General features: G+C 37.2%; 1 protein-coding gene across 7 annotated transcripts in view; it reads right to left on the reverse strand.

Moving 5' to 3' along the window:
* Positions 1 to 27,894, reverse strand: part of CACNA2D1 (calcium voltage-gated channel auxiliary subunit alpha2delta 1) — a 499,615-nt gene that overhangs the window by 70,660 nt on the left and 401,061 nt on the right. For all 7 annotated transcript variants that reach the window (XM_080818060.1, XM_080818058.1, XM_080818059.1 and 4 more), the window contains exons 11-12: positions 17,221 to 17,379; positions 10,887 to 10,991 (exon numbers count right to left, since the gene is read on the reverse strand). In XM_080818060.1, the coding sequence (XP_080674186.1) occupies positions 10,887 to 10,991; positions 17,221 to 17,379 (264 nt within the window). The remainder of the gene's footprint in view (positions 1 to 10,886; positions 10,992 to 17,220; positions 17,380 to 27,894) is intronic.

The raw sequence follows: 27,894 nt of genomic DNA on the forward strand, positions 1-27,894 counted from the left end.
ATATACCCAAGACGCTTCTATTTCTCTTGGTAGATACACACATGTGCATGTGTACATGCACGCACACAGACACAAACACACAATGTACATTTTAATGATTTTATAGGCTGCTCAAAATTTTTATATTATTAATATACACTTGGTTGAGAAAAAGTTTAATACAGAGCACCCTAGCTTTTAAATTCTTTGCACACCAGTGAAAAGGCCAACATAAAAACTATTCCAATCCCAACTGCCATACTCATGCTGCATTTCGTTTCTCGCCTTACATATTTTACCTAATTATGTACTAAGAATTTTAACTTCATTGATTTCAGGCACATGTGCAATATACAATGTTATAATGCATGTTCACAATAAACTGGTGAAATTTACAAGGTCATGTTTACACTCTAACTTTCTGCTTCAAATTTTAAATTGGTTCATTCTTCCTAGTCTGTGCTTTATGACTGCCACCCTGTGGAATAGCGAATGAACTATCTCTGAAATTCCAAATGACATAGAGATGATTGCTACCCTCATTCCTCTGATGTTTTCCACTTCTTTAAATTTACCGTTTTCGTTTAGCTGTAATTTGGGAGAAAGAAAAAAATAAAGCAATTCCTTGAAATAGACACAATGCAAAAATTAAGGTAAATTACATTCTCAAAGATGTATATTTTTAGAGTTCTTTTCTTTTTAGTATATTGGCATGATATATAAAAACAAAATGACACATAAAAAACTCAAAATCCCTAATGTATAGTCACACAAGCTAAATTTTTAAAAAAATATTTACTTATTTTACAGAGAGAGAGAGCACGCGAGAGCGAGCACGAGTGTGTACAATTGGGGAGCAGCAGGTAAAGGGAGGGGGAGAAGTAGGCTCCCCGCTGAGCAGGGAGCCCAATGCTGAGCTCCATCCCAGGACAACCTGAGCCAAAGGCAGACGCCTAACCTTCTGAGCCACCCACGAGCCCCTAAATATTTCATCTAAAGTCTCAATTAAGCAAATTACTTACTCTGAACCACGCCTTCATCAAAGCAGTCAACTTTTGTGGAGGAAAAATTTCTTTATTCATGCCCAGTAGTGCATTTGTAATCCCAATACAGGATTCACATAACAAATGCATGCCAGAAACTTTGTAAATAAAATATTTCTAGAAAATGTGTTAAATGTTCCTCCACTAATCTGGATGATTTTTTAGTTAAGCTTATGTTTTTAAAAAATGGTCTCTTCAGGGTCTTATATGAGACATACACAGTTTTAGACGGACTTAAAAATATTTTTCATCATGCTGGAAATTGGGTCTTTAGTAGAAACTTTTAATTTATAGCAAAGTTGGTTATTTAAAATAGATTATTTGTTTCTTACAATATACCACCATTTTATAACGTTATCCTACAGTTCTGGACTTCTGCTAATCTGTTTTGTTTTGTTCTGTTTGTTGAAGACTAAAATAGTTGTCTTCAATTAAGATTTTTCCAAAGCCACAGGGTCAACCTATTTTAAAAAGCCATAGGAATTTCTTCTTTCCCAGCAGAACCCAGTTACTGGAAACTGTCACCTCAACAATTATCAGTTACCCAGAGTTCAAGTTTAATTTACAATAGGCAAATCTCCAAGGAATAATGGAAATGAGACTATAAAGAAAAGAAGCCAATAAAACTAAAATAAAAACTTCAGCTATCGAAACATGTTAGAAAAATGATGTCAAAAATGGGTTTTATTAATTTACTGTGTGTACTAAAATTTTTGGCCTTCAGCCTATAAAAATACTAGATTGGACTGAATATTTTAGGAGAAAATTCTACAGTGGTTACCATAATTCACAAGAGTAACAGAATCCGGAGCGTTAGAATAACCCACATCCCTAGTTTCATAGTATTATGAAATAAATAAAAGTGTCCATGTTCACCTTTCACACTAAGTTTACTTTATAAAGCCCAATGATCTGAAAGGTATTTGCAGTCTGCAAAGTTTTGATGGCTTAGTTTAATCTGTCTTAATCTCTTAACGCTGTAAGAAGCATGTCCCTTAGTGCAACAGTCCTGCTGTCTGACTACAAGGAAGGCTCCTGGGTGGGCAAATGATGATTGGCACAGCCCCACAAGGCTGCCCGGGAGACCGAGACAGACGACAGGCTAGGCGCATTCCACGTGAGCTTAGAAAATCTGGTCTGGAGATCATTTAAATTCTTGACTCTGCCATTTAGTAGCTGTATGACTTTCAACAAGCTATTTAACTTCCCAAGTTTTGGTTTTCTTAATTCCAAAATGGGGATGATGATGATGATGGTGGTAGTGGTCATAAAAATATTTTTATCATATGATCATCCCCATTGTAAATGAAATGATACATATAAAGCTTTTATGTTACATGGAAAATTATAAGTTCAATCACTATTAACCATGGTAATGAGGATGAGGAGGAAGAGAACTACAAGTTCTACCATCAAATTACCAGATTTCCACGGGGTTACATTTTCCATGAGTGAGACACTAGCCTACTATGCCTCAAAAAGAACTCAAGATAACTCGAAATGACACCTTTCTAGAAGAACAAATTTGGCTTCTTTATTACATTTAGTGATGAACTAAAGAAAAGGGGCCAATATTGTCTAAATTCCATTGAGTCCATCCATATGAGATACATTTACATGAAATTTCCTAGGGTCTGACAAAGGCAAGAATTTAATCAAGGACTATTGAATTTGTACAAGCAAATAATACCAAATCACTTTATAAAGGAAAACGAAATGCAGTAATCACATAGGTTTTGCATACGTGATCTTATTAAAAAGAACTGAGCGGCTCTTTCTCTCCGGTGTCCTACAGTTTGGGTGGATAACAACATTGATACATGCCCCAGAATTATGTCAGTTTTTAAAACTTATTAACACCAATTAATATATAATTAACTCACAGTATCATATAATTGGACACTGTGAGTTCACCCTCACAGTGTCAGATTATAAGGAAGTAATTTCTAGTTCTCCTTCCCTCTGCATACGTTTATAGTTCCTGATCAAGGAGGAATAAGCTATGGGCACACTGTATTTCCAAGCAATTTGTAGCTCTGCCAAGACTATCATCAGCCAGGAGGTTAGAAAAGAAGCAATATATGGATTTATATCAGATATTCTTGGGTAACACCAAATTCTTCACTGGCACGAGTAATGAGAGCAGTTGTGAAAAACTACGTGTTGGACGGATTAGAGTAAACGGAAAGATGCCTTCAATGCAACCATTTCTGATATAAATGTAAACCCTCCTTCCTTATAAGATGATATATACAAGAATGGAACATCCATTCCACTCCACATTCCAAGCATAAGGAAATAAATATTGTTTTAAATGATCATCTTTTAAAAGAAGAACAGAGCTATTACATTTTTCTTAAGTTTATGCATTTCTTGTAGTTGACCCCCTCAGGAGCTTCTTTACTGCGTATTTACTGATACATCTAACCCATCAGTCAATATGTAGCAACAACGGGCAGCAAGCACTGCCCTAGCCCCAAAGGATTCGAAGGTCCATTTACAGACCGACATAACACCAACTTCATAGAGCTTCAAGCCCATCTCATCATCTGATAACATGAGCGTGAGTCACTAGAACTGTCACCGGTAAGCGTAACACACAGACATAATCCCAAGGCATGTATCTGTGTTACCCATCCACATGTAACACGTGACAAACATCTTTTTGGTTCTTTATGGCCATGTATACAAACCAATGTGACCATTGCATTTTGCTTTTCTTTTTAAAGTCGTTCTGTGTTACTAGCACAAATTCCTTCACGGAGGGAAGTTCAAGGCTAGTGAACAAATAATTAAAATAACCAAGAAGGGGAATCTGGGAGAACGAAAGAGGACAGACAGTGCTTTGAACACAGAATGATAAATGAGTCTGGGGGAAAGGGAGTGCCCACAAAGACTGAGCAGCAAAGATGTCTGCAGAGGTCTGTGGGAAGCGGAATTCTCCATCGGAGAAGCGAGAAGCCTCAGAGAATGCAGAGCAGCGTGCTTTTTCTGGTCTAACCACTGAACCCAAACAAAGGGCAATCCTGTTTCTAGGTGACAGAATTCTACCTAGAGATTAATTCAGGTGCATCTGCTGTACATTTTCTGTATGTCTTTCTATATACTTTGCAGTTCTTATAATCCCTAACTTCATTTTTCATTAGACTTTAGATATTAAGTTAAGGATTCTGTAAAATGTGTAGTACTCTCACTGAAACCTGAAGAGAATGTATCTGATAATATTTTCCTTAGTTCAGGGAATGAACTGTCAACATTAAATTTATATTAAGAGAAGCAAATGTAAATAAATCTGTCAGAGAGGAACACACACACACACACACACACACACACACACACACCCATGCCTGTTAAATGGATAATCTCTCTATTGGCAGGGCCAATGTTACTGGCAATTACTCTTTTCAACTCTATAGTAACTCTGGCATAAATAACATCCCTGAATTTTATGAACAAAGATGTATTTTCTTTTTTTTTTTTTTTAAGATTTTATTTATTTATTTGACAGAGATCACAAGTAGGCATAGAGGCAGGCAGGGGGTGGGGAGCAGGCTCCCCACTGAGCAGAGAGCCCGATGCGGAGCTTGATTCCAGGACTCCAAGATCACGACCTGAGCGGAAGGCAGAGGCTTTAACCCACTGAGCCACCCAGGCGCCTCACAGGTACATTTTCCATTCTAAAGCTGGAAAACTTTTGGTAACTGTTGAAAGTGGCAAAATACCTAAAAGCAAACTTTTTTAGAGCAGTGCATTGGTTAAATGGTATTACATATTTTACAAATCTGGACGCCACATATATTCAAACATTGCTTGCAAAGGTTTCATTCTTGCCTGGGAGGAGCCAGGCAGGGACAGGAGAGAAGGCAACACATTACTTTCCTTACCATCTTTTGAAAAATTAATCGACTATGTTCACTGTTACTATATAAAACATAGGCAGATTCCATCATTTGTAACTTGCTTTAGATGTTTTTTGGCTATAGATTATTTCTTTCTACCATGGATCTGACAGAAAAATAGGAAAGACATCCCTAATCACTTTCTAAATAATTTTTAAAAAGTAACAACGCATCTCTTGTCAGCCTCTTACAATTTTAGCTACGCATTCTTCATTTTGAAATCAGTCTGTCATAGTTCCCATTTGCTCCTATTATTCAATTTACTCATTATTTTGAAACTTTGGTTTTACAAATTCTTGATGCTTTTGCATTTCTTGGTTACTTTGGAGAATTAAGCTAAGAATCCGAGGACGGTGTTCTACCGGACTAGACGGTCTTCAGTGTGTGTGGCTAACCGATCTTTCTGCTATTCTACAGAAAATCAAGTATCTTTAATTTTGCTGGGCCTGGGAATTATCTTTCAACTCTGTGTCTGGTTTCACTTTCCTTTGCTCATTTGTTTGGACTTTATGATAGAGTTCATTTTAGTTTTGGCACCATTTTTAAGGAAGTGTCATACACATGGGTGAACCCTAAGGAACGGCATTGCTGCAGGTAAAGATTATAAAGTGAACACATTTTAATATGGAACAGCTGTGTGAGGAGATTAACACGGACTCCGTTTTAAAGCTGTACCTATCTATAATCAGGTAGATTAATTCCCAAGAGTAATGCATTTCGAAAGAACCCAAACATTTTGTTCTAATTCTCCAACCTTTTGGCCTCATTAAATTGTGCTGTTTATCTGCAGCTCATTCATCAGCTCTCTGGATGGACGTACCTAGGCATACCTACCTGGGCTGCTCTGAGTGATTTCTAATGTCATTGGGATGACAAATGAATGTAAATGAAGCATTTAGCAGCAACGCTGATGCCAAGCAAGAGGCTTGGGGGGAAAGGCAGAATTCAAAGAGGAGTTTCCAGACTTTTCTTTTAAAGCTCATCCAACTTTCTTTATGACTTGGTAATTTTGCTACTTTGAGAGCTGCAAGTGAACTTCGTTGTTGAAGAATAGGTTTTAACATAAAGCTCTAATCACATGCAGAACTTTTAAGAGTCTTGAAAGTTTTTATTTTATTCAACCTATCAGATTTTTACATGCCGGCCATTTGAAAGATAAGGCGGCTGGTGAAAATCCGAATTGATCAAGTTGTTATGTAACAAATATTAATCTTCCAAGTAGGGGACTGGTCTGTCATACATGGTTCTAGATAGTTTCACTGTAAACATCTTTGCGGCAAGCAATTTCACTCCAAACATCTGACTGTCTAAGTATTGGCTTTAAGACAATTTTGCTATAGAAGATAAAAATCACAAAAAATAAAATAGCAACATTTATTTACAAAGATTTTAAAAGACCTTTCTTGTGAGATACAAAATGCTTGAATACATTCAAAATGTATACTGCAGATTCAGAGCAATGCTGCAAAACTCACTGCTTTTATTCTGTGGGTTATACCTAGGCATTGGTCTTTAAAGTCTTTCATTCTTACTGTTAATATTTTTCTGTGATTTTTTTGGCTTGTTCATTTGTCTCATCCTTCGGCATCATGCTTTTTTTTCTTTTTTTGCTAAGATCTCTTCCTTCATCTTGTCACAGGTAACAGTCTCCAAACACTAGGATGCCTATCTGTCACTAAGCTTTGTTTTTTTTTTTTTTTTTTGGTTTTGTATTGTGAAAGCATTCTCCACAGTTGTTTTTTCCTTACATAATGGTACATGTCCAGTGCTAGACATTCTAAAGTTCTATAGGAAATGTGTATATACCAGTATGAGGGCTAACATTTCTGCCATACAGAAATGGGAGTACAATCCCTAAATGCAGCATGCATCAATAGAGAAAAGAAATCAAACTATCAAACCAGTTTGAGAAACCAAGCTGTCAAACTGATCTGTCAATTTTTAAATTTTTATTATTATTTTTTAATTTTCTTTTACAGCAAAATTGCCTTATGGCCATTTAGTTATAAGGTGAAAATGTCTGCAATGAAAATGCTTGTGGCAAAGACGTCTATGGGAAAAATGCTTATGGCAAAACTACTGAACATTCTGTGTCATACACAAGCTTATGTGACAAAGATGGTCAATTATCAGTATCTGTGGGCTTCAATCTTCTCACAAGGTGTGGGACGGTGGAATTCTAAATATGGAGAAGTTAGAAAGGGGTCCTCAAGTTCATCCAAAACCATCTGAATTCATATTTGAAGACAGTGAAAAAAATTTCTTTTATAAACACACACACACACACATATGTATGTGTAAAATTATATACATATAAGAAACATAAACATATGAAAGAAATTTTTATATAAGACATTTTTTCAGTCTTCAGTTATACTCAGATAGCATACATGCTATCTTCAGTATGTACATATACCTACGCACTATATGCACACAGGCCTTTCTCATAAACAATTAACTATGTAAATGGAATCTTGACAAAATACAGATCTGCTCAAAGGTCTAACTGACTTAAAAGGTGTCATTTGCTATCCTCTATCTTCACTGTTAGTGGATATAGAACATGCAAATACCAAGAGATGAATTTTTTGCTTAACAAAGTTTTCCCACATTAGGAAATATGGTAAGCCATTGAGCAAAACAGTAGAGAGCAAAAGAAATGGGGGACAGCAATGTTCCCATAAATAGAATTCCTGTTTGCTCAAATCAGTAATCTATGATCTGTATCTCTTCATCCCTCCTTTTTCAAGGATCTCTATCAGTTATCATTTCTCGATTTTGCATCTATAAACTTTCCCTGTCTTTGTATACCTTTATTAATCCATAACATAGACTAATGAATTAGCTCTTCTGTTCTTAAAAATACATATGTGTGTATATACATCCATACCTGCATATCTAAACAACCTGATCTAGAGTTGATGATCTTACTTTCTCCCCAATATTTCTTAGCAAATTTGCAAGGATTTTGGAGGAAAAAAAGTACTTTATATCCAGATTTCTATTTCCTCACCTCTCCCTTACTTCTCTTCTTTTAATCATACAACTTTATATAAGAAACCGCAGGCCAAAGTAACACACATGGTCTCTTGTTCGTGGAGATACAATGGACAGAGAGGATGCCTGTTTAAAATAGAGAGAAATGTGTGTGGCTCTATCTGTGTATGTAGGTAAGCATGTATGTGTAAGTGTGCTCATCAGAGAACTTTCTACAGCCACTGAAAGTAGAATCACAGAACCAATAAAGTATGTAATTCCAAGAACAGCTTCATTTTTATGTTAGGTAAAAATAGCATTTAATTGCAGAAACTAAGTGCTAATTCATTTCCAAAGTTGCTTTGGCTTTAATAATGCTGTGTGGTCCTAAGTGTCCATAAAGCACAGGAGTCACTACGTGAGCAGACAAACAGCAGGATCGTTAAGACTAGATTCATCAGTTTTGCAGAAGTGAATGTGATATGATTCATTTATTATGTGGTTTAGGATGTCACAAAATGCTTTGTTTAAACACTTGAGTTTCTGTAAAAGGTGAAGGGGATGAGAAGCAGTGTTTCAAGACATTAATATGGGAGAGGAGAGCCTGGGACATCCTCCAAGGGGCAATCACTGCCCTGAATTTTTAAAAATGGTATCTTAGATTAATGCACCCACATCTTCCCATGACCTTTAACCCTGATAATTTTTTTTTAAAGATTTTACTTATTTATTTAACAGAGAGAGAGAGCACAAGTAGGCAGAGCAGCAGGCAGAGAAGGCTCCCTGCTGAGCAGAGAGCTCAGTGCAGGGCTCAATCCCAGGACCCTGAGATCATGACCTGAGCCGAAGGCAGAGACTTAACCCACTGAGCCACCCAGGCATCCCTCTGATAATTTCTTAGAAAGAATTATTCCTAACATCAAGTTATCATTTGAAAGTATTCAGTCAATGGTTAAATTTATTAACTTTTCCAAAGAAATGGTATCTCCATACAATTAAAATCAGCAGGTATTTAGGGAAAAAAAAAAAACAAAACCCTCAACCAATGCAGTAAACTTATGTCATGACATAACCACAGCATATATAGTATTCAAAGAGTTCCATGTTAAAAAGATTTGTGATTAATTTGAGGTTATATGTGTGTATATGGTTTTAATTCTTCAATCATATTCCAATCACATATAGGCTAAAAAGCACCAAAGTATTTCAAAGTGTTCCAAAAGTTTTCATCAATACTGTACCAAATTATTCACAGCACTGTGTCTACAAAACTATCTAAATATATTAATTCACCTTTTTCCTCTCGTCTTTTAGTTTTTGAAATGCATATAAAGCAGTCCACTAGAGCTCATAATGAACCACACCTTTCTAAATGGTGAAAAGTTCAATTAAAAGCAAAGTAAATTGGCATTTTATTCAGAAGAGACTTCTGGATAAATATGTGATTTCTTCTGGAATTGTTAAACACAAAAAAATAGTTTATATCGTCTTTTTTTTTTTTTTAACGGAGCCTTAACATTTAAAAAAAAACCAAGTTGAGAATCATTCTCTTATCATATGCAAAGAGTCAGTAAGAAAGATGAAATAAGCTGATGGTAGGATTGCTAGAGAAATAGTCACAGCTGATATTTTCCACAGTATCAGCAGGTTTCACTACATGGAAGGGCATTCAAAACAGGTCTCCCTACAATACTTTCCTCTGCAGTTAAATGATCAATGAAAAATACATTCCAACCTCAAAATACTTGTCTTCAGATTCTTCATTGCATACCGAAATAGAACAGTTTTTACATACCATACAAATAATCTGTCTAAAATATTTTCTTGAAACTATACAACTGAATGAAGGTAATCTCATTTAAAATAGTATTGGGAGGCCAGAAGGGGAAGGGGGAGCTGTCATTACCACCACCCCTCATCAGCCGCAGACCCCCAAAAAAGAGGTACTCTGCATTTGCAACAGAAGATGCCTACTTAACTACTTCAGCAGGAGAAAGAGTTTCTCCTTGCCCAGCAACAAGCTCAGCCAATAACAAAATACCTCAACTTAGCCAATGAGAAACCATCACCACCCTGACCTCTGGCTTTCTTCCAATGGACTTTTGTTCAAAGCAGCCTTTCACTGACTTCCTCTTTTTTTTTCTTTTTTTCTTATAGCATAGTGTTCCTTTTCTTTGATATGGGCACTGGCCTATGGCCTGCCACGGTTCTGTCCTGTGACAGAATTTTTCTGCTATTCCTGAATAAACACATTTTGCTGGTAAGAGAACTGGCTGTTTTAAGGTAGACAAAAATAAAAAGGTTTTCAAATAAGGATATAGTTTTTGCTGTTATAAATTGATTTATAGAACAGATTTATAGAACAGAACAATGTCTGTTAAGATAATTTTTAGGCATCTGTAGGAAGTTTTAGTATTATTATAATCTTTAATAATTAAATGATCATAAATTTATCTTAGAAAAGCTCAAACTGTTTCTATTTTTCTGTTCTCTTCTGGTTATTCTCTTCCTATAACAGTTTCTTATATGAGAATTTATATATAAGAATCAAATAGGATTTTATTAATTAATTAGATGTAAGGTCATTATGAATCACATAAAAACATAATTGTTAATCATTCTGTAATTTAGCCAATGGTTTATAATCTATGATCTGTATGACTTTTTATTTGGCACACTAATATCCCTTCTTACTACCCCTGCCTGATGGTCTCTTTAAAAGCCACCTACATTGACATTAAGATTAAAACACTATAAAATTGGGTTGGCTGGATAGCTTAGTTGGTTAGGTTAAGCATCTGCCTTTGGCTCAAGTCATGATCCCAGGGTCCCAGGATCGAGCCCCATGTCAGGCTCCCGGCTCAGCAGAGGAGACTGCTTCTCCCTCCCCCTCTGCCTGCCACTCTGCCTAGTCTCTCATTGTCCAATAAATAAATAAATAGAATCTTTAAAAAAAATAAAAAATAAAATACTATAAAATTGTACTCACTTTTTTGTCTTTGTTATATTTGGCAAATATCTCCTGGGCTCTCTCTTCTCCTCCATCCGTGAACAACATGATAATCTTATTGCAGTTGGCTCTGGAAACATTATACTGTAAAGAAAACAAAAGAATGTATATCATTCACAATAAAATGTAAGGACTATAAAACAATACATAATGAACATGAATAAGTTGCAGGTAGTGGGTAACAGATCTGCTCAGTAAGTATATTCTAAAGAACCACTTCTGAGATCAGACCAGGCCCATCCCTACAAGGGCCTCCTCCCATCCTCCCATCATCCACAGGTCTCGCTTCCTTTGTGTCTGTGATCAAATGTCACCTATCAGTGAGGACTTGACTGAAAACTATGTTTTAAATGTCCATGTCTCTCCCAGATTCTATTTTTCCTCATAGCATTTACATGCTTTTATGTACACAGTATCTATTTTGTTTGTTTATTGCTGGCTTCCGCTGATTAAATCTAAGTGCCATAAGGACATGAAGGTGTTTTTTTTTTTTTTTAAGATTTTATTTATTTACTTGACAGACCGAGATCACAAGTAGGCAGAGAGGCAGGCAGAGAAAGAGAGGGGGAAGCAGGCTCCCCGCTGAGCAGGGAGCCCGATGTGGGGCTCAATCCCAGGACCTTGGGATCATGACCTGAGCTGAAGGCAGAGGCTTTAACCCACTCAGCCACCCAGGCTCTCTGAAGGTTTGTTTTTTGATCAAGAGCCTAGCATATAATAACCTCTCCATGGTTGATTAATAAATAGATTTAAGTTAATGGTTATTATGTCAATTTCATGCCCTTATAATTTGTACCAGAAACAAATAGTGTGAATGAAAAATGTGCATACCCTCCCACATTTATTTTCAACCCATTTGCAAACATTTCTGCTCCCTTTCATTCTTCTTCTTCCTACTTTATTCACTTTACCTTTCCAAAACTATAAACTCGTAGTTGATCCCTAACATCCAACGCTCTTACATCTTTGTCAATGCCAATATCTAATCCCAGAATATCCTGCTGTCTTCTCTCAACCCACACACATACTCTAACTCTAAAAGACTCAATTCCAGTGGCAAATCCTCTCTTAAACTTTAAGGTCTCGAAAGAGTCAGACATAGGAGAACAATGGATTAGCACCAAAGGGCCACTAAAATGCACAACTAATTTAGAAAGGTGGACTTTGAAGTTCTGAAATTACAGTCTCAAACTTCTACTGTGGTGGAATGTGTTTGCAAAAACTGTTCAGAATAAAAGATTACACTAATTTATGAATGCTCAGCTTCTTTGAGAATGTCAAGGCTCCAGCTCAGTACTATTCACTGGAGGTGTAATGCAAGTCAAATTTGTAATTTTAACTTTCTAATAGCCACATTAATCAAAGTATGTAGAAATCTCTGAAATTAATTTTACTAACATATTTTATTTAACCCAGTCATCCAATATGTTGTCGATTCAACATGAAATCCATATCAAAATTATTGAGATAATATGCATTTTTTTCTTTCAAAATAGCTCTTCAAATTCTGGTGTGTATTTTACATTTACAACACATTTTTCAGTTCAGACTAGGCACAATTTTAAGTCTCAATAAGCCACACTGGGATTGTGGGTACCGTACTGGACAGCACCGGCCTTGGCCTTTAAATGAGAAATATTTTTGAAAAAAAATTTTAATCCTTAAGTAGTGTTTAGGCTTATTGAAAGACTATACCCTATCTTACTTTTCAAAGAAGATAAATCCCATTTCCCATTGTAAAAGTTACTTAAGACAATATTATGCTCTAGTGATGAAAAGATCCTGTTTCATATAATCTCACCCCATTGATTAGGCCATTAGAACACTGGCAGTTAAAGCTGTTAACCAAGTATTGTGAAAACCCAAGTATTAAATATTACAATTTGTCACGTTCAAGCATAGTTCTCATCTGTGAAGAAAGCCATCTGAAAATTTGACTATAAAAAAAGTTACATATTTTATCATCAAAATACCTCTGTGAAAGACATTGAAATCCCTTAACTAAAATTAATTTCTTTGATGATTTCTTTTTATCTGCCTATATAATATGTACCTAAAGGGCTGTTACAGAAAAGTGATTAAGTAAGAATTTTGCATAAGGACTTGGTTTCATTTTTGGAAGTAGTGGGGGCAATAGTATTAATAAACGCAAGGACCATGTAAGTAAGCACACTGGGTCTTGCTGATCAGTTGTGTAATTAAAATCATAATGTTTCCCAAGAGAGAGAGATGTTAGGACATACACAAAAGGGGGAATAAAAAAATGTTTTGTTTTCAATACGATCTTTCCCAGGAGTAGCCTCCTTAGTAGATATGTGATAGGCAAAGTCAGCAACTAGTCAGAGGATTTGCAATTTTCTGAAGAATCACACAATCCTAACAATTATGTTATTGGTTTATAACAAATTGAGTAAAGGAAAGAACTTGACTATTTCAATAAAATGATTAGTAGAGTTGGTAATTTACTTTAAAACGTTATTTCATAATAAATTGTGTTAAGTGTATCCCTGTGTTTCCCTGTATCACCGTGCAGACATGACACAGCACACCAGCTATCATTTATGAACTTAATAAAATTTTTTTTGAAAAGTGCTCAGTTGGTTAAGCAGCTGCCTTCGGCTCAGGTCATGATCCCAGCATCCTGGGATCGAGTCCCACATCGGGCTCCTTGCTTGGCAGGGAGCCTGCTTCTCCCTCTGCCTCTGCCTACCACTCTGTCTACTTGTGCTCACTCTCGCTTCTCTCTCTCTCTCTGACAAATAAATAAATAAAAAAAACCTTTAGAAAAGTGCATTTTGGTTTATTTGTAATATTTTATGAAGTGCCATCTGAGGACTAACTCAAATCTCAGTTTAAGGTGTACTGTGGGATGTGATCCATTTAATCCTATTTGATACTTGCTTCAGGGTTCTTAATGATAAACCTTACAAGGACAAACAAAAACCAGAGAATGGCATTGTGTGACAAGAAGACTGCAAGTATCAGAAATAAGTAAGAAAATCTGCTTCAACTTTGAATAAGGCTAGTAATGACATCTGGGAAAATTATTTTTAAGATTTTATTTATTTATTTATTTATTATTTATTTATTTGAGAGAGAGAGAGAGAGAGAGAGCGTGTGAGCAGGGAAAGGAGCAGAGGGAGAAGGACAAGCAGTCTCACGCTGAGCACACTGCCCATGCCTGGGCTCAATTCTATGAGTCTAGAATCATGAGTCAACTGCTTAACCTACTGAGCCATCCAGGCACCCCTGGGAATTATTTTAAAATGACGAACGGGGGCTCCTGGGTGGCTCAATGGGTTAAACCTCTGTCTTCAGCTCAGGTCATGGTCTCGGGGATCAAGCCCGCGTCAGACTCTCTGCTCAGTGGGGAGCCTGCTTCCCCCTCTCTCTGTGCCTGCTGCTCTGCCTGCTTGTGATCTCTCTCTGTGTCAAGTAAATAAATAAAATCTTTATTAAAAATAAAATAAAGAATAGCAACACATAAGGGATATGTGGAAAGCAGAACATCTGAGACTTATTTCAGGAATAACTGAGAACATATTAAAAATCATTTACAACTGCCAGTAGAGGCAGTGTGAGAGGCCAAGTGGAGTTAAATCATATTTAATCAGCAACTAGGAGTGAATCTGGGAGTTACCGTGGCCTCTCTAATGAGACAGCCTCGGAAATAGTACACGAGGCTTGAGACCCCTTATCATTTCACAACTGAAACCTGAATACGAGGGAATGAAGTGACACAATTAACAATACCAAGAAGGGTCATCAAAATGCCACAATCTAGAAAAACCTGATTGGCTCAAAAGAAAAAGAACTTCTATGAAAAAACCCACAAACTTCTATTTCTTTACTGCAGAAAGAATACATTGTTATTGAATAGTTCATTACATCTGAATCTCCAAGTTCTGAGTTTTCATCCTTCTAATTGACCAACACACACCCTTTAATAAACATACGCATTTTACCAAAGAGAACTCTCCCTGGAAACCGCAACGCTGAGCTGCTTGGCTTCCCGGTCCCCTTACTTGCTTATCGAACACTACCTAATAAATAACCACCACCTCAAAGTCCACATAACTGAAACTGAGCTTTTTCTACCCTCAGAGCCCCTCTCTAGAGTCCTGTGCCACCAAGCCACCAAGGATTCGAGTCCAGAGAAACATCCAGTTAGTTACCGTGTCACTCTCCCTAACCTTTCTTTGCTTTGACTCCAACACCAGGACTCGTAACTTCAACTCCAACACCAGGACAGCTTAACTTAGAACACTCGTTAGACCATGCCATTCTCATATTATCAACTTTTCATTTGCTCCTAAACACCTCATTAACTGATACCTCATGGCCTTTTTATCTCCCTCACAGCTCCTATATTGCTATGTCCCGGACTTGGGGAAGCACCTGCCACTTTCTCAATGTGCCACGATGTCTCCTACATCTGTGCCTTTGTCCGTGTCATTCTCTTTATCTGACATGATTTTCCCTCTCTCATCTACCTGCCTAAATTCTACTCACTCTTCAAAATCCTGTTTTCAAGGAAATGCCCACTTTCCTGACCTCCTTTGGGTAAGTCGAACCCCTCTTTGGTGCCACTCAAGTAAACAGGATCTGAATATGCCCCATAACAGCACTGACACATTGTTCTAGGAATGATCATTAACCGTGTCATGCTGGACGTTCTTGCGATCAGACAGTCTGCTTTACCTGTGCTATTCTAGCACTGGTAAAATGACAGGAAATTCTGAGGCTTTCAATAAATACTGGCTGAATGAATGAATGGAGGAAGCAACCAGTCAGATACCCTGAAAACTCTTTGAGACGTTTACTCAGGGAACAGCAAAGTAGGATTTGCAGGTAAGACCACGTGTAAGGGCTTATTCAGTGACTTAGCAAATATGGTATGAATTCCAATTTGACCCTCTACCAGACGTGTGCTAGGCGTTAACTATAGTCATAATGATCAAGACACCAGTATCGAGCCAACAACCCACGCTCACTTGAGGTTTGCTATGCGCCAGGTTCTGTGGACAATCCTACCTACATCCCTCTGAGGTATGTGCCATGGTATAAGGGAGGAAACCGATGTGGAGAAAGTTTAGGTCCACACCTTCAACCACCACAGTAATACTGCTTCATGAGAGATAAAAAGCTGAATGATAAGTCCTGCGTTGAAGAGTTCAAAACAAAACAGACGACAAAGCCATTTGCGAACAGGAGTCTGGAGTGTGAGATACACGCTGTAATATGGGGCAGACAGTAGGCATGCTGGAGCGTGAGAGTCTGAACAGAGATATCGGTGGGTGATTTGTTTGGGGGGCGGATCATCACTGAGGAAGGAATTCCTGCTATGTTATTTTATGTCCCCCTCACCTTCATGTCTGTCATTTGGACCTTCCTGTACATTAAGAAACAACTACAAGAATCAAATAGATGTTTAAAACTAAAATATTCGGGGCGCCTGGGTAGCTCAGTCAGTTAAGCCTCTGCCTTCGGTTCTGGTCATGCTCCCAGGGTTCTGGGATCGAGCCCACATCGGGCTCTCTGCTCAGCAGAGAGCCTGCTTCCCCCTCTTTGCCTGCCTCTCTGCCTACTTGTGATCTCTCTGTCAAATAAATAAATAAAATCTTAAAAAAATAAAAAATAAAAAATTAATCATTCTAGGGACGCCTGGGTGGCTTATTGGTTAGGCATCTGCCTTTGGGTCATGATCCCAGGGTCCTGGGATCAAGGCCCATGTCGGGCTCTCTGCTCAGTGGAGAGCCTGCTTCTCCCGCTCCCTCTGCCTGCCAGTCCCCTGACTTGTGCTCCCGATCTCTCTGTCAAATAAATAAAATCTTTAAAAACAAAATAAATAAATAAATAAATAAATAAATAAATAAATAAATAAATAAAACTAAAATATTTCCACCAGCCATCGGAGGATTTGAAAACGCCAGAAAAATACAGTAGCAACTGAGAGAACTGAGAGAACAAAATGAAACAACAGTCTACATATGTCAACTAAGTTGGAAGGGCTTATACAAAATGAAATAATCATCTTACAAATGTGCTTCTTAAACAGAGTTTTAAAAGATGATGGAAGAAAAGATCTAAAAGAAAAAGAATGTCTACATTTTGTATGTTTTTTGAATTTTGGATTTAAAAATAAAAGTAGTTCAAAGATTTCTACTGCCTGGACACATCTGCTTTTAAATTAAATGAAAACCGGCACAGTTATGTAACTCATAGTGACTGATGGTAGTAAGTACCAGCATATGGAAATTCAGACGCCGTGACTCAGTAATGAGAGAGAGAAGGGGGCGGTATGGATACTTACATTAAGCAGCTGTTCAAAAGCAAAACTAAAGCCTTTCTTATAGTCGGTGATTCCTTTTGCTGTGATATTATTCACTGCATCTTTCAGCACTTTCTTATTTCTCACATTGGCTTGGACAAGGTGCTGAAAACAGCTCACATCCTGGGCATTGCTGTTAAACTGTGAAAGATAGAAAAGTAAATATATAAATGAACATGAAAATCAATCACATCATTTTATTTGAATTTGTGGCCTGTACGTCCCAGTCCTGTTGCGTTGTTTCTCTCTCATAAAGTGAGTAAATTGAGAACAAAAGCTCACTAAGGATCAAGCATCAATTTTCACCTGAGTCCCCCACTCCTAGTGCAACCGTGAGCCGGTCACTCACCTTCCTGAAGCTTAGTTTCTCCGATTATAAATTTGTGACTTGAATTACATAAGGCCCCTTTCTGCTCTCAAATTTTCTGAGCCTTTAGAGGAGGAAAAAAAAAAGCCAACAAACAATGACATGTATTCAGAATCCAAAAAAGATATGGTGACACGTGGCCGGGTTCAAGGACAAACTAACCACTTGCTTGCCTTTCTTAAGGAGAAGCTGGGTGAAAAAGCCATAAAGTCGATGACAGGAACCGAGTTTTAGTAATCTTGAAATGTGATGTTACAATCTTTCTACCGGGGTTAACCCAGGAAAGTAAGGTGAAAGAATCAGGAACAACAGGTGGCCTTTTAGAACTGCTAACTCTAGAGCTTATACACGGAAGGCAGGGAAATGACGGAGGTGAGGCCAAGGGCAAGTAGATCCTTGCAGACAGGGATCGCTGTGAATGATGAAGGCCTGAACAACCAGGAGGCTGCAGGAGGAGAGAACGTCAAATCTGATGTGTGTTCCAGCGTGAACATTTAAGAGTAATCACCGAAGTTAATATCACCAACCCTATAAAAAGTATTCATGGAGTTCACTGGGTATTTCCAAAAAAAGCTAAGAACAATGAGTTCTGCAGGGAGATCCAGGGCACTGAGACAAGTGGAAACATCCCATCTTTTATTAGCTCTGCTATTTGTATGAGCCCTGTAGGCTCTCGGGGCCGAGTGTCACATCAGCAAAATGAGGATGATAATAAAACCATGCCTGCTAGGAGGTAGGGGGCTGCCCAGATGAAATCCTGGAGATTTTCTCAAAAATGTATCATTAAACAATTTTAATGGGTGGATCACAAACCGAAATGTAAATTTTATAACTGATCACATATTCTTATAAATATAACAAGTACTCCTTTTTTCTCTGAAAATCAATGAAGCTTAATTATAAGGTGCACCGCACATTTCATCAATTCAGTAAGCAAATATTTACTATCAGCCTGTTATAGGTCAAGAATTGTGGCAGGTGACAGTTCTGTGCCTTCAGGTATTAGGTAAATTATGCACAAACATACACATACGCATGTATGTAAGTGTATATATGGTGCCTACTATGTGTTGGGTTTACTCTACAAATATTCATCATTTCCCCTTTGTAAATGTCCTACAAGGCACGTATTATTACTATTCATGAAGAAACATAGGCATTGGGGGGTTAAAGAACTTGCCCACAGTCATTGGGCACATAGGACAAAGTCAGGATCAGACTAGCACTGTGACATAAGGGCCTGGGATTTTAACTATTCCTGCACAGCATCTTAACATATTACAACACATTATGAGTAGTTCTGTAAAGCAACAGAGCTTTATTCCCCAGGAGACAATATCACAAGTGGGTTCCAGTTTGGACTGTGAGTAGTCAGGGGAAAATCCGCACGAGAAATGGCATTTCCTGTGATTCCAAAGAAATGTTTCATTGAAGACTACGGAGGAAGAACATTCCAGACAAACAGAACCACAAAAGGAAAGCCTTTTAGGAATGTATAAAGAAAGAGAGTTTAGCTCAGTCACACATGAGTGAGGACAATGACATAAAATGTGTTTGGGGAGGGAGGCGGGCAGTCGTGCAGGGTCTAATAGAAATGCTGAAGAACCGTGCTTTGAATTTCTGTCAAATGGCAAGTCACAGCAAGATTTTAAGCCACACAGAAAATAAGTTAAATTTAACTTATTTAACGTAACGTAAAAATTTAACGTAAAAATTTAAGTTAACGTAAAAATTTTAGTTAACGTAAAAATTTAAGAGGTCATGCAAGTTGCTATTTGGGAAATGCATTTAAGGCGAGCAAAATTTGAAGGAGAGAAAATAATTAGAAGGCTATTATAGGAATCTAGCTCAATATAATAAGTGGCTCTGGTATTTGTAGAGATGGTCAGAAAAGAAGGGGCTATACATTGATTTGGGAGGTAGACCGGGGATGTGGCTGAGTAACAGCCTAGTATCAGGAATGCCGTGCAGGTGTCTGATAAGGGCATCAGGATGGCCGGAGGACTAGAGCAGTGGTAGGCTTGGGGGCACTTGAGGAAGAGGCAGGAGAAGCGCAGAGTTCAAGTGAGGGCGAATTTTCAATACAGGTGAGACGTGTAAATGGTGAAGTCAGGCAATCATAGCATTTGAAGTATGAGGCTCGGGGTACCTGGATGGCTCAGTAGGTTAAGAGTCTGCCTTTCGGCTCAGTTCATGATCTCAGGATCCCAGGATAGAGCCTGCATCTGGGTCCCTGCTCAGTGGGAAGTCTGCTTCTCCCTCTCCCACCTCCCCCTGTCCCCTACTTGTACGCTCGTGCTCTCTCTCTCTCTCTCTGTCAAATACACAAGCAAAATCTTTAAAGCATGAGCCTCAAAAGCAGTCTTGGCTAAAGATTTAAAAAAAAAAAAAAGAAAAGTAGAAGCCTTCAGTATAGAAATACGGTGTAAAGCCATAGACATAAAAGGAAAATAGTCAAAGGAGTCCCTAAGTAAACTTAGTAGAAGTAACTTCCTGTGGAGGCAGGAAGGAAATCAGGGGACTGGGCTGTGTGGAATGATGAGAGAGAGAGAAAAAAAAAAAAAAAAAGAAAGAAAGAAAAGTATCAGTGAGAAAGATAGTGCCGTTCAGATACAAAGATGCAAAATTCAAAGTGCCCACGGAAGTCAAACATGTTCCACGGTCAGTGTCCGGGGAGGGGGGCGGGGCAGGGCCCACTGGAACGCCGGGACGCACGCGGGAAGCGGCGCCCAGAGCCGGCTTCGAAGCGCCTTGGCTGGGAAACAAGTCAAAGAGGTGGGTACCTCTGAGGGAGAACGTGGGGTCAAGGAAAGGCTGCCTTAACGTGCAAGGTCACTAGAGCAAAAGAGTGTTGATGCTGAAGAGTGAAGGAAGGAAAAGATGCAGGAAAAGAGAAAAGAGGTAAAATACATAGTTCTTGTGAAGGTAGGGAAGGACAGACAGCCGGCGGGGGGAGTGGCCCCGGGACGGGTGTCAACTTCACTGATCTGAGGAAGACGCGGGGAGCGGAGCGGAGCGGAGCGCAGCACAGGCGCCGCGGGGTGTTTACGTAGATTTGAGGTTGAAAAGGTGACGGTTACCGCCTGCCTTGCTGTTCACGGAGGACACAAGCCACAGTCAAGGTAGAGGGAGGAGATGGAAGGTTTGCAGAGGGCGCAGATCAAACAAGAAGGGAAACATCCTGCACAGATACATGATTTGAGTTCTTTCTTATTTTTACTTTGAACACTATTTTCAGTTATATCCTACATAGGAGTAAAAAGCTCTAATATGTTTCCCTGCTGTTTTCCATAAATTCGAATGTTGGAAACGTAGTATCGTCAGTTCTAAATTCCACTGCCTCTTTTATTCCATTATTGATAATCTGACACAACCTTAGTCTACACATTCTGTTCTGAAAACGAAAGAAGGTGAGAATTCCCGTGTCAGAAAGTTAAAAAAAAAAAAAAAAAAGTTTGCCAATGAATCAACAGTAAAATGTCTGACCTTAGAGAATTATTAGAAACGGTTACAGAAAATGTTATTAACTGACTTAAACCGTGAATCATGATAAAATTACAAGTTGTGCAGAAAATGAGCACTAAATAATGTATTGCTCTGAGTCTTTCGGTTGGCCCTGACCTGCTTTTAACACAGAAAAATGAAGCATCTCATTAAGTCGCTTTAACACAAACTGATTAATGTAAATTCAATTCATTAAATACAAATTCAGTGGTGTATAACAGAAATACTACGATTAAACTCATAATAAAACTCATAAATAATGCAGGGGAAGGAACAGCTTACAAAGTCTAAGTCCCCATAGCAAGTCTCACTCTCCTAGGAAAGGGAAGAGAAATTTTACAAGTTCTAAAATAGCTAAGTGTGTATTTCACAGACATCTCACACTCATCTACTTTTAGAATAGACAAAAAGAGCAGGTTTATTTTCACAAGCTGAAACTGCAGTCTTTGGTAACATGTACCTAAATTTTAATTTAAAAACCACATATTTAATACATAAATCACTTCTGTATTAAAAACCTTAGGACAAAAGTTTAATAATATAGTATTACAAAGCTTGGAAATAGTATATTGTGAGTGAAAACAGATTTAAGGACTTCTGCTTTTGTCACCTATTAAGGAAATGCTTTTTTCTAAAAATGTATATTTAACTAACTCCGGAGTCAGAAATCCAAACTAATACCACACTGATTCCTTTCCTGATCCCAGAAAATTCAACCAAGTAGGTGTCTTATAAGAACCGTAGAGAAAAATCTCTGCTAGCATGCTCACACAGAAAGATGTGTGGGTTAAGGTGAGCATGTGGGGTACAACTCACATGGAATTTCGTATCCCTACTCCAGCAAATAAACAGTCTTTCATTTCCTCCTTCCATGTAACATGTTCTTCTGCCTACAACACTTCTTTCCCTCAACAGTCTTTCCTTACAAAGGCTTTCATGACCTTTCTTGACTAGATCAGACCACCCCATTGTAAGCTCTCCTAGGCCTACATATATCTTACACAGAACACAACTTCATTAAAATTTCCTACTTCTTCGTAGACTATTTTGACAAATTCTTCCCTGGCTTCGAAGCCCACATACTCAAAGAAAATAGCCACCCCACCATGCAACCTCGGTACTGGGTCTATAATAGTATGCCATAAATATTTAACAAGTGTATATATGGAGTGTCATTAGACGACAGTGTGAAATGTTGATCAAAATCAAGCTACAGATTTATAACATTGTAGAGATATTTTAGCTTTATAATGTTAAGCTTATATAGTCATACATGTAAATGTTCTGTCCAAACAAATGCTATTAAAATATCTAAACAAAGATGTATGTAAAACACCTACTGAAAAGTCTGGCACATAGATGTTAAATCAAGTCCAACTCTAGCATTTAAAAAATTATTTTAGTAAAAACATAAGTATGCTTAAATCACAACAGATTCCTAGATTAATGAGAAAGATTCTGATAAGTGGTATCAGCTTTAGTAAGCCTTGAAGTTCACTAACAGGACAATGCAAGTGTCCTTCAAACACAAAGTTAATGTTTGAAATAGTCTCTGAAATAACCATGAACGATAAATGTCAATGCTTCCGAAGAACCTTCCTATTAAATATCATAGTCAAGTACACACATCCTATTAAAAGATACTTTCGGTGCCAAAATAAACTGTTAACCTCTCAAACGAAGTAATTAAAACTCTTAGTTTTATAAAGACAGGATTTTTGTTCTCAAGTGCTCCTCACAAAATGTTTCTGAGAGAGAACTCTGCTTCCCCTTGGATAAAAACGAAATGTTGGCAAGTCGTAAGTCAAAGAATCTTAGTTCCTCGAAAGCAAGCTTGTGTAGGAATGGCACCCTCATGGGATGTCATAACGCATTTCCACAGGGCACCGAGTCTACCTTTGAAATTGTTAGTGGATCAGTGGTTTTCCTCTAGAAACATTAAGAATTAAAGATAAAAGAAAACCAAAAGTGCTATTATTCCACTTGAAACTGCAGAGAAACAGAAGCAGCCCACTGAATCTTTGACCATTCAGCTCCCCTTTCATTTTTACCTCTTCCCCTAATCCATGTGTCATCTAAACTCTTACAAAGACAGACTTGCTTTAGGGTACTTTGTACATTGCTTAATTATAAAACATTCTTTAATGGGCAAAAAAGGACATAATTTATAATTTCTTGGTTTCTGAAAAATTGTTCAGTATCTAAATTATTCCTCAGAACTTGTCTTAATGATTTGTTTTCTCTTTTTCCCATGTAAAAGCAAAACGGTAGGCTCAAACTGCACATAAAACCAGCAGAAAACCCTCAAATTCAAATTAGCCTGCTTTGAAACAAGGGTATTTTTTTAATTACAAAATACAACTGAACTTGTTTATATAATATAACCAATAACTTATGCAGCCAATTTATATTATGCAAAATTATTAATTTAAACGAATTACCTAAATTAAATTACAATGCAATTTTGTGTATTGGGCGGTTACAATTCTGGTATCAAGAGCTATCTGCATGTTGGACACCAGAGGGCAGTGCAGGAAAATAAAAGCAAAGTGAACACAGGGTGTAATCTTCAAAATTCTTGGTTAGGTTTCATTCTTATTAAAAATACTTTTTTTTTTTTTGATTCTCCTATTTTTATAGGAAATTTGGAAGCCAGGGTTAGTATAAGGAAACAAGATGGTTATACTAAAACTCAGAGAAACAGGTGATAACATTTATCCATACACATATGCACATTATACTCCCAGGGAAGAATGATTTTAAGGTTCCTTAAGCAATTACTGGCAATTTACCTTACAGAAATTGCATGCCAATTTATACTATATTTATAATGATCTCATTCCACTTTCATGAATACTTAAACATTTTTATTTCCTAAATTCTAAGTAAAAAGATTATTTCAATCTTTTAATTACTTGAATTTCCTTGATAGCTAGTAATGTAAAACTTTTTTCTCATATATTAATTTACATATAACCTTGTGAATTGCCTTATTTTTCTAGTTTGTTGCCTACTTTCCAATTATAACTTTTAAACCTATTCTTTATGATTTCTTGAAATATGCTTACATAACTATTCATTAATCAGATAAATTTCATCTACATTCTCTACTAATATTTGATGGTTTTGTTTGCTTATTTTACACTGTAGCATTTAGTCAGGGTGAAACTGATTTCCCCTAATAGTATGAGGGGACAATTACATTAAGCGGTTTTCTTCCTAGATGGCAATTTTGCCTTTTATTGAATTATTACTGGTTTGTGATCCATTCTTTATAACGAGTTAAGATTTGGGATACAATTCTGGAACTTTTTTTATTCCTTTACTATTTCCACTGTTTCACTAACTTCTTACTTTTAATAACACAAGTATCAGCTAATGTATATGGAGAATCACAACTGCACCAGGCTAAGCACTTACCATGCGGTAATTCACATAACCTTCACCAAGCTTATGGTTTTCGATTTATTTTTTTAAGATTTAAAAATAAACGCTTCATGAATTCGCATGTCATTTCCGCATAGGGGTCATGCTAGTCTTCTCTGTATTGTTCCAATTTTAATATATATATGCTGCTGAAGTGAGCACTGGTTTTAGTTTTAATAGTTTCCATGATGCAGTTGAGGAAATGAGACTTAGAGTGGTAAGCAAAAGCACCCAGAGTCACCCAGTGACCAAGAATCAGAGTTCTGCTTTAGCCCCAAATGCCTGACACACTCCTATCTCCAATGTCTCACCATTTTCAATTTATACCAAAAGTATAAGCTGTCATACCCTGTCACGCTGCTTCTTCCACACTGTCTTTCTGTTGAACTTTGGAACCATATTTTTTATCTAATTCAAATTAACACTTCCCAATAAGTTTTGGAAAAACTGACATCGTCATGAGTCACCTTTTCATTTCAAGAAGAGTTATTAATTCCACATATATAAATACATCTCCACTTCAGCTCTGGTACATGTATCTCATATTCTCTTTTCTCAAATGCAGATTCTAAATATATTATTAAAAGTATTGCTAGGTAATTCATGATGTTTTGCAAATACAGTGAATAGGATTCCAATTTCTATTATGAATCCCTGTCCAGGGAAAACCGGCAGGGGTGATCACCCTGGCACAATTAGAGAGGACATAAATTTGTTAGTAGCACTCTGGGACTTGAAAACTCTCATTTGCAAATTGATATTGCTGCCCCCCAACACCGGCTGCTGGTTTGTTTTCTGTGGCCTATTGTATGAAAAAACTGATAAAGAGTTTTCCACCTTTTAATCCAATTTAGGAAAGTCAGGTCTAGCCCAAGCCCTGCCTCTAATAAGCATCAATGGCCACAATTGATTCAATTGTGTCCTCTGAGCTTCAGTTTCGTTCTTTCTGGAAGAAAAGGGAGGTGGGGGTAGGGTGCATCACTAGATCAACTAGAAAGGCCCTCAAATTCTAAAATCTTAACATTTAAATCTGATAGTTTTAAATATCAAAGGAATTACATTAAAAAAAGGAATAATGAATTCTGTAAATGTCAAAAGAAAGCCACATCAATGAAAGAGAAGGTAATGACATTATTAAGACAAAACTTGTTTGCCTGTAATTGTAAATCATTGCCCACCAAAACTTTGGTGTTTTTACTTTTAAACAAACACTTCAAGCAGTTTTTTTCTCTTATTTCTTTCTTTTGAGAGAAACAGAGCACTTGCATGGGGAGTGGGGGTGGGTAAGGGAAGAGGGAGAGAAACTTAAGCTGACTCCATGCCCAATACAGGGCCTGAAGCAGGGCTCAATCTCTCAACCCCAAGATCATGACCTGAACTAAAACCAGGTGTCAGATACTCAACCAACTGAGCCACCCAGTTGCCCCTAAACAAATATTTCAATTAACTTAAATCATGACATGCTCAAAATTCAGTCTGTTGACTTTTGCTGAAATGTTGAGTAAGTTTCTGAATTAGCCCAACTATCATTTTAATACATTATGTTTATATTTTGATACAGAAAACTTCTAACCCTCTCTAATTACATGAACTTAGAATTTTAAACAATTGAGGGCATACTATTTTTTTTGCTTCCGAAGTAATTTGTACTAAGCTTCCTTGCTCATCTCTACTTGATATTTATGTTTTCTTTCTCAACCATCGCTTTGTCAGCCACTGTGTAATTCTGATTCCACAGCATGTGCCCAACTAGAAATATGGGCAGGTTTTCTCCATTCTTCTTTTTTTTTTTTAGAGAGGATTCTTAAAATTTTTTAATTTATTTGGGGGCAGTGGAGGCAGACAGATACTCCTGGGCAGGCTCCATTTCATGACCCTGAGATCCTGACCTGAGCCAAAATCAAGAATTGGACACTTAACCAACTGAGCCACTCAGGCACCCCAACATGATTCTTAAGATATAATAAACATATCAGTATGATTTTTATCACAGGTTTGTTTGTTTGTTTTCATATCCCTGTGGAAATTTGAATGCCAGTTCCCAAGGATGCAACTTTAATGAAATGATTAACTGATCGTATACTCTTTGATCTTTTCCTCTTTACCAACATCGTGAGGCAATGCTGGCCAACACGCTCAATGTTTTTATGGTACCTGAAGATGATTGCCTGGAATGTCTTCCCTAGTGGATTTGCCCGAAGAACTCAGAGAGAGTGATAATATACATATATAATTGCTTTGCCCTGAAGAGATGCTACAATACAGATACAGTGAGGATGACTCTTGTCATTTAAGAACACAAAAATGTCTGATCACTGGTTGAAATTTTTATAAAATTCTGACAACTAGGACTTCCCTCTCCCTGCACTATTACAACAAAGAAATATTCAATTGAAGAAGCCCCGCTATGTGTCTTAAAGTTTTCTATATACATTAACATTTCGGCTAAACAGTATAGACACTGTGTCTATACTTAAAACAAGGAAAATAAAACCATCCATTGGTGCGGAGGTGGGAGTACAAGGATACAGAATATAAACAACGAACATGTATATAAAGTATCAGGTGGAGACAAACTTTATGAGAAAGGAAATGAGGTAAACTGATCAACATAGTTACAGTGATTGTATAACTAAAACTGGAAAGATACTGGAGATGAGGTAGTCAAGGGGGTCCTCTCTAATAAGGAAGCATTTGAGCAAAGATCTAAGCAAAGTGGGGGAATCAGCATGCATCTATCTAGACTCAGGAAGTATCAAGACTCGGGGTAAACAGAAGTGATTTCTAATCTGTGCATATGTGTAAGACATGCACCTAATAGAACAAATTATTCAAAGTAACTCAGTTCCACTAAAATCAAATATATAAATATACATAAATACATATGTATATATATATTTGAAAATATATTTCAATTATATAAATATTTTAAAAATTTAGAGTTTGATTATGGTAGAAACTAAAGACAAAATTGTATAAAGAAGATACCTATCAATAGAATGTAGGGTTAAGCAGGAGAGAGATCATGAGGAGTGCCAAAAATTTTTTGCAATATATTTAGGGTGCAAACATTGGATGAAACATTAAAAAGATAAATTATGGGAAAAAGCAAAAGCCATATTTGGAATTTATAACAGAATTTAATATGTAAAGTCACTTTATGACAAAATCCCTTACAATGAAACATGTCACAAAAAAATATTTTCAGGTCTTAGTCCATGTTCTCAAGCTCTAGCATAGACATCCAAATTCTCAAATGCTTTAGAACCATAGGAATGTGTTGAAATGAGATTCTGCTATTCACAAATTAAGGTTAAAGTTTCTGCATTCTGCAAGTAAGCACCTTAGTGTAGTAGCAA

The sequence above is a fragment of the Martes martes genome (assembly GCF_963455335.1).
Source record: "Martes martes genome assembly, chromosome: 11".
NCBI lineage: Eukaryota > Metazoa > Chordata > Mammalia > Carnivora > Mustelidae > Martes > Martes martes.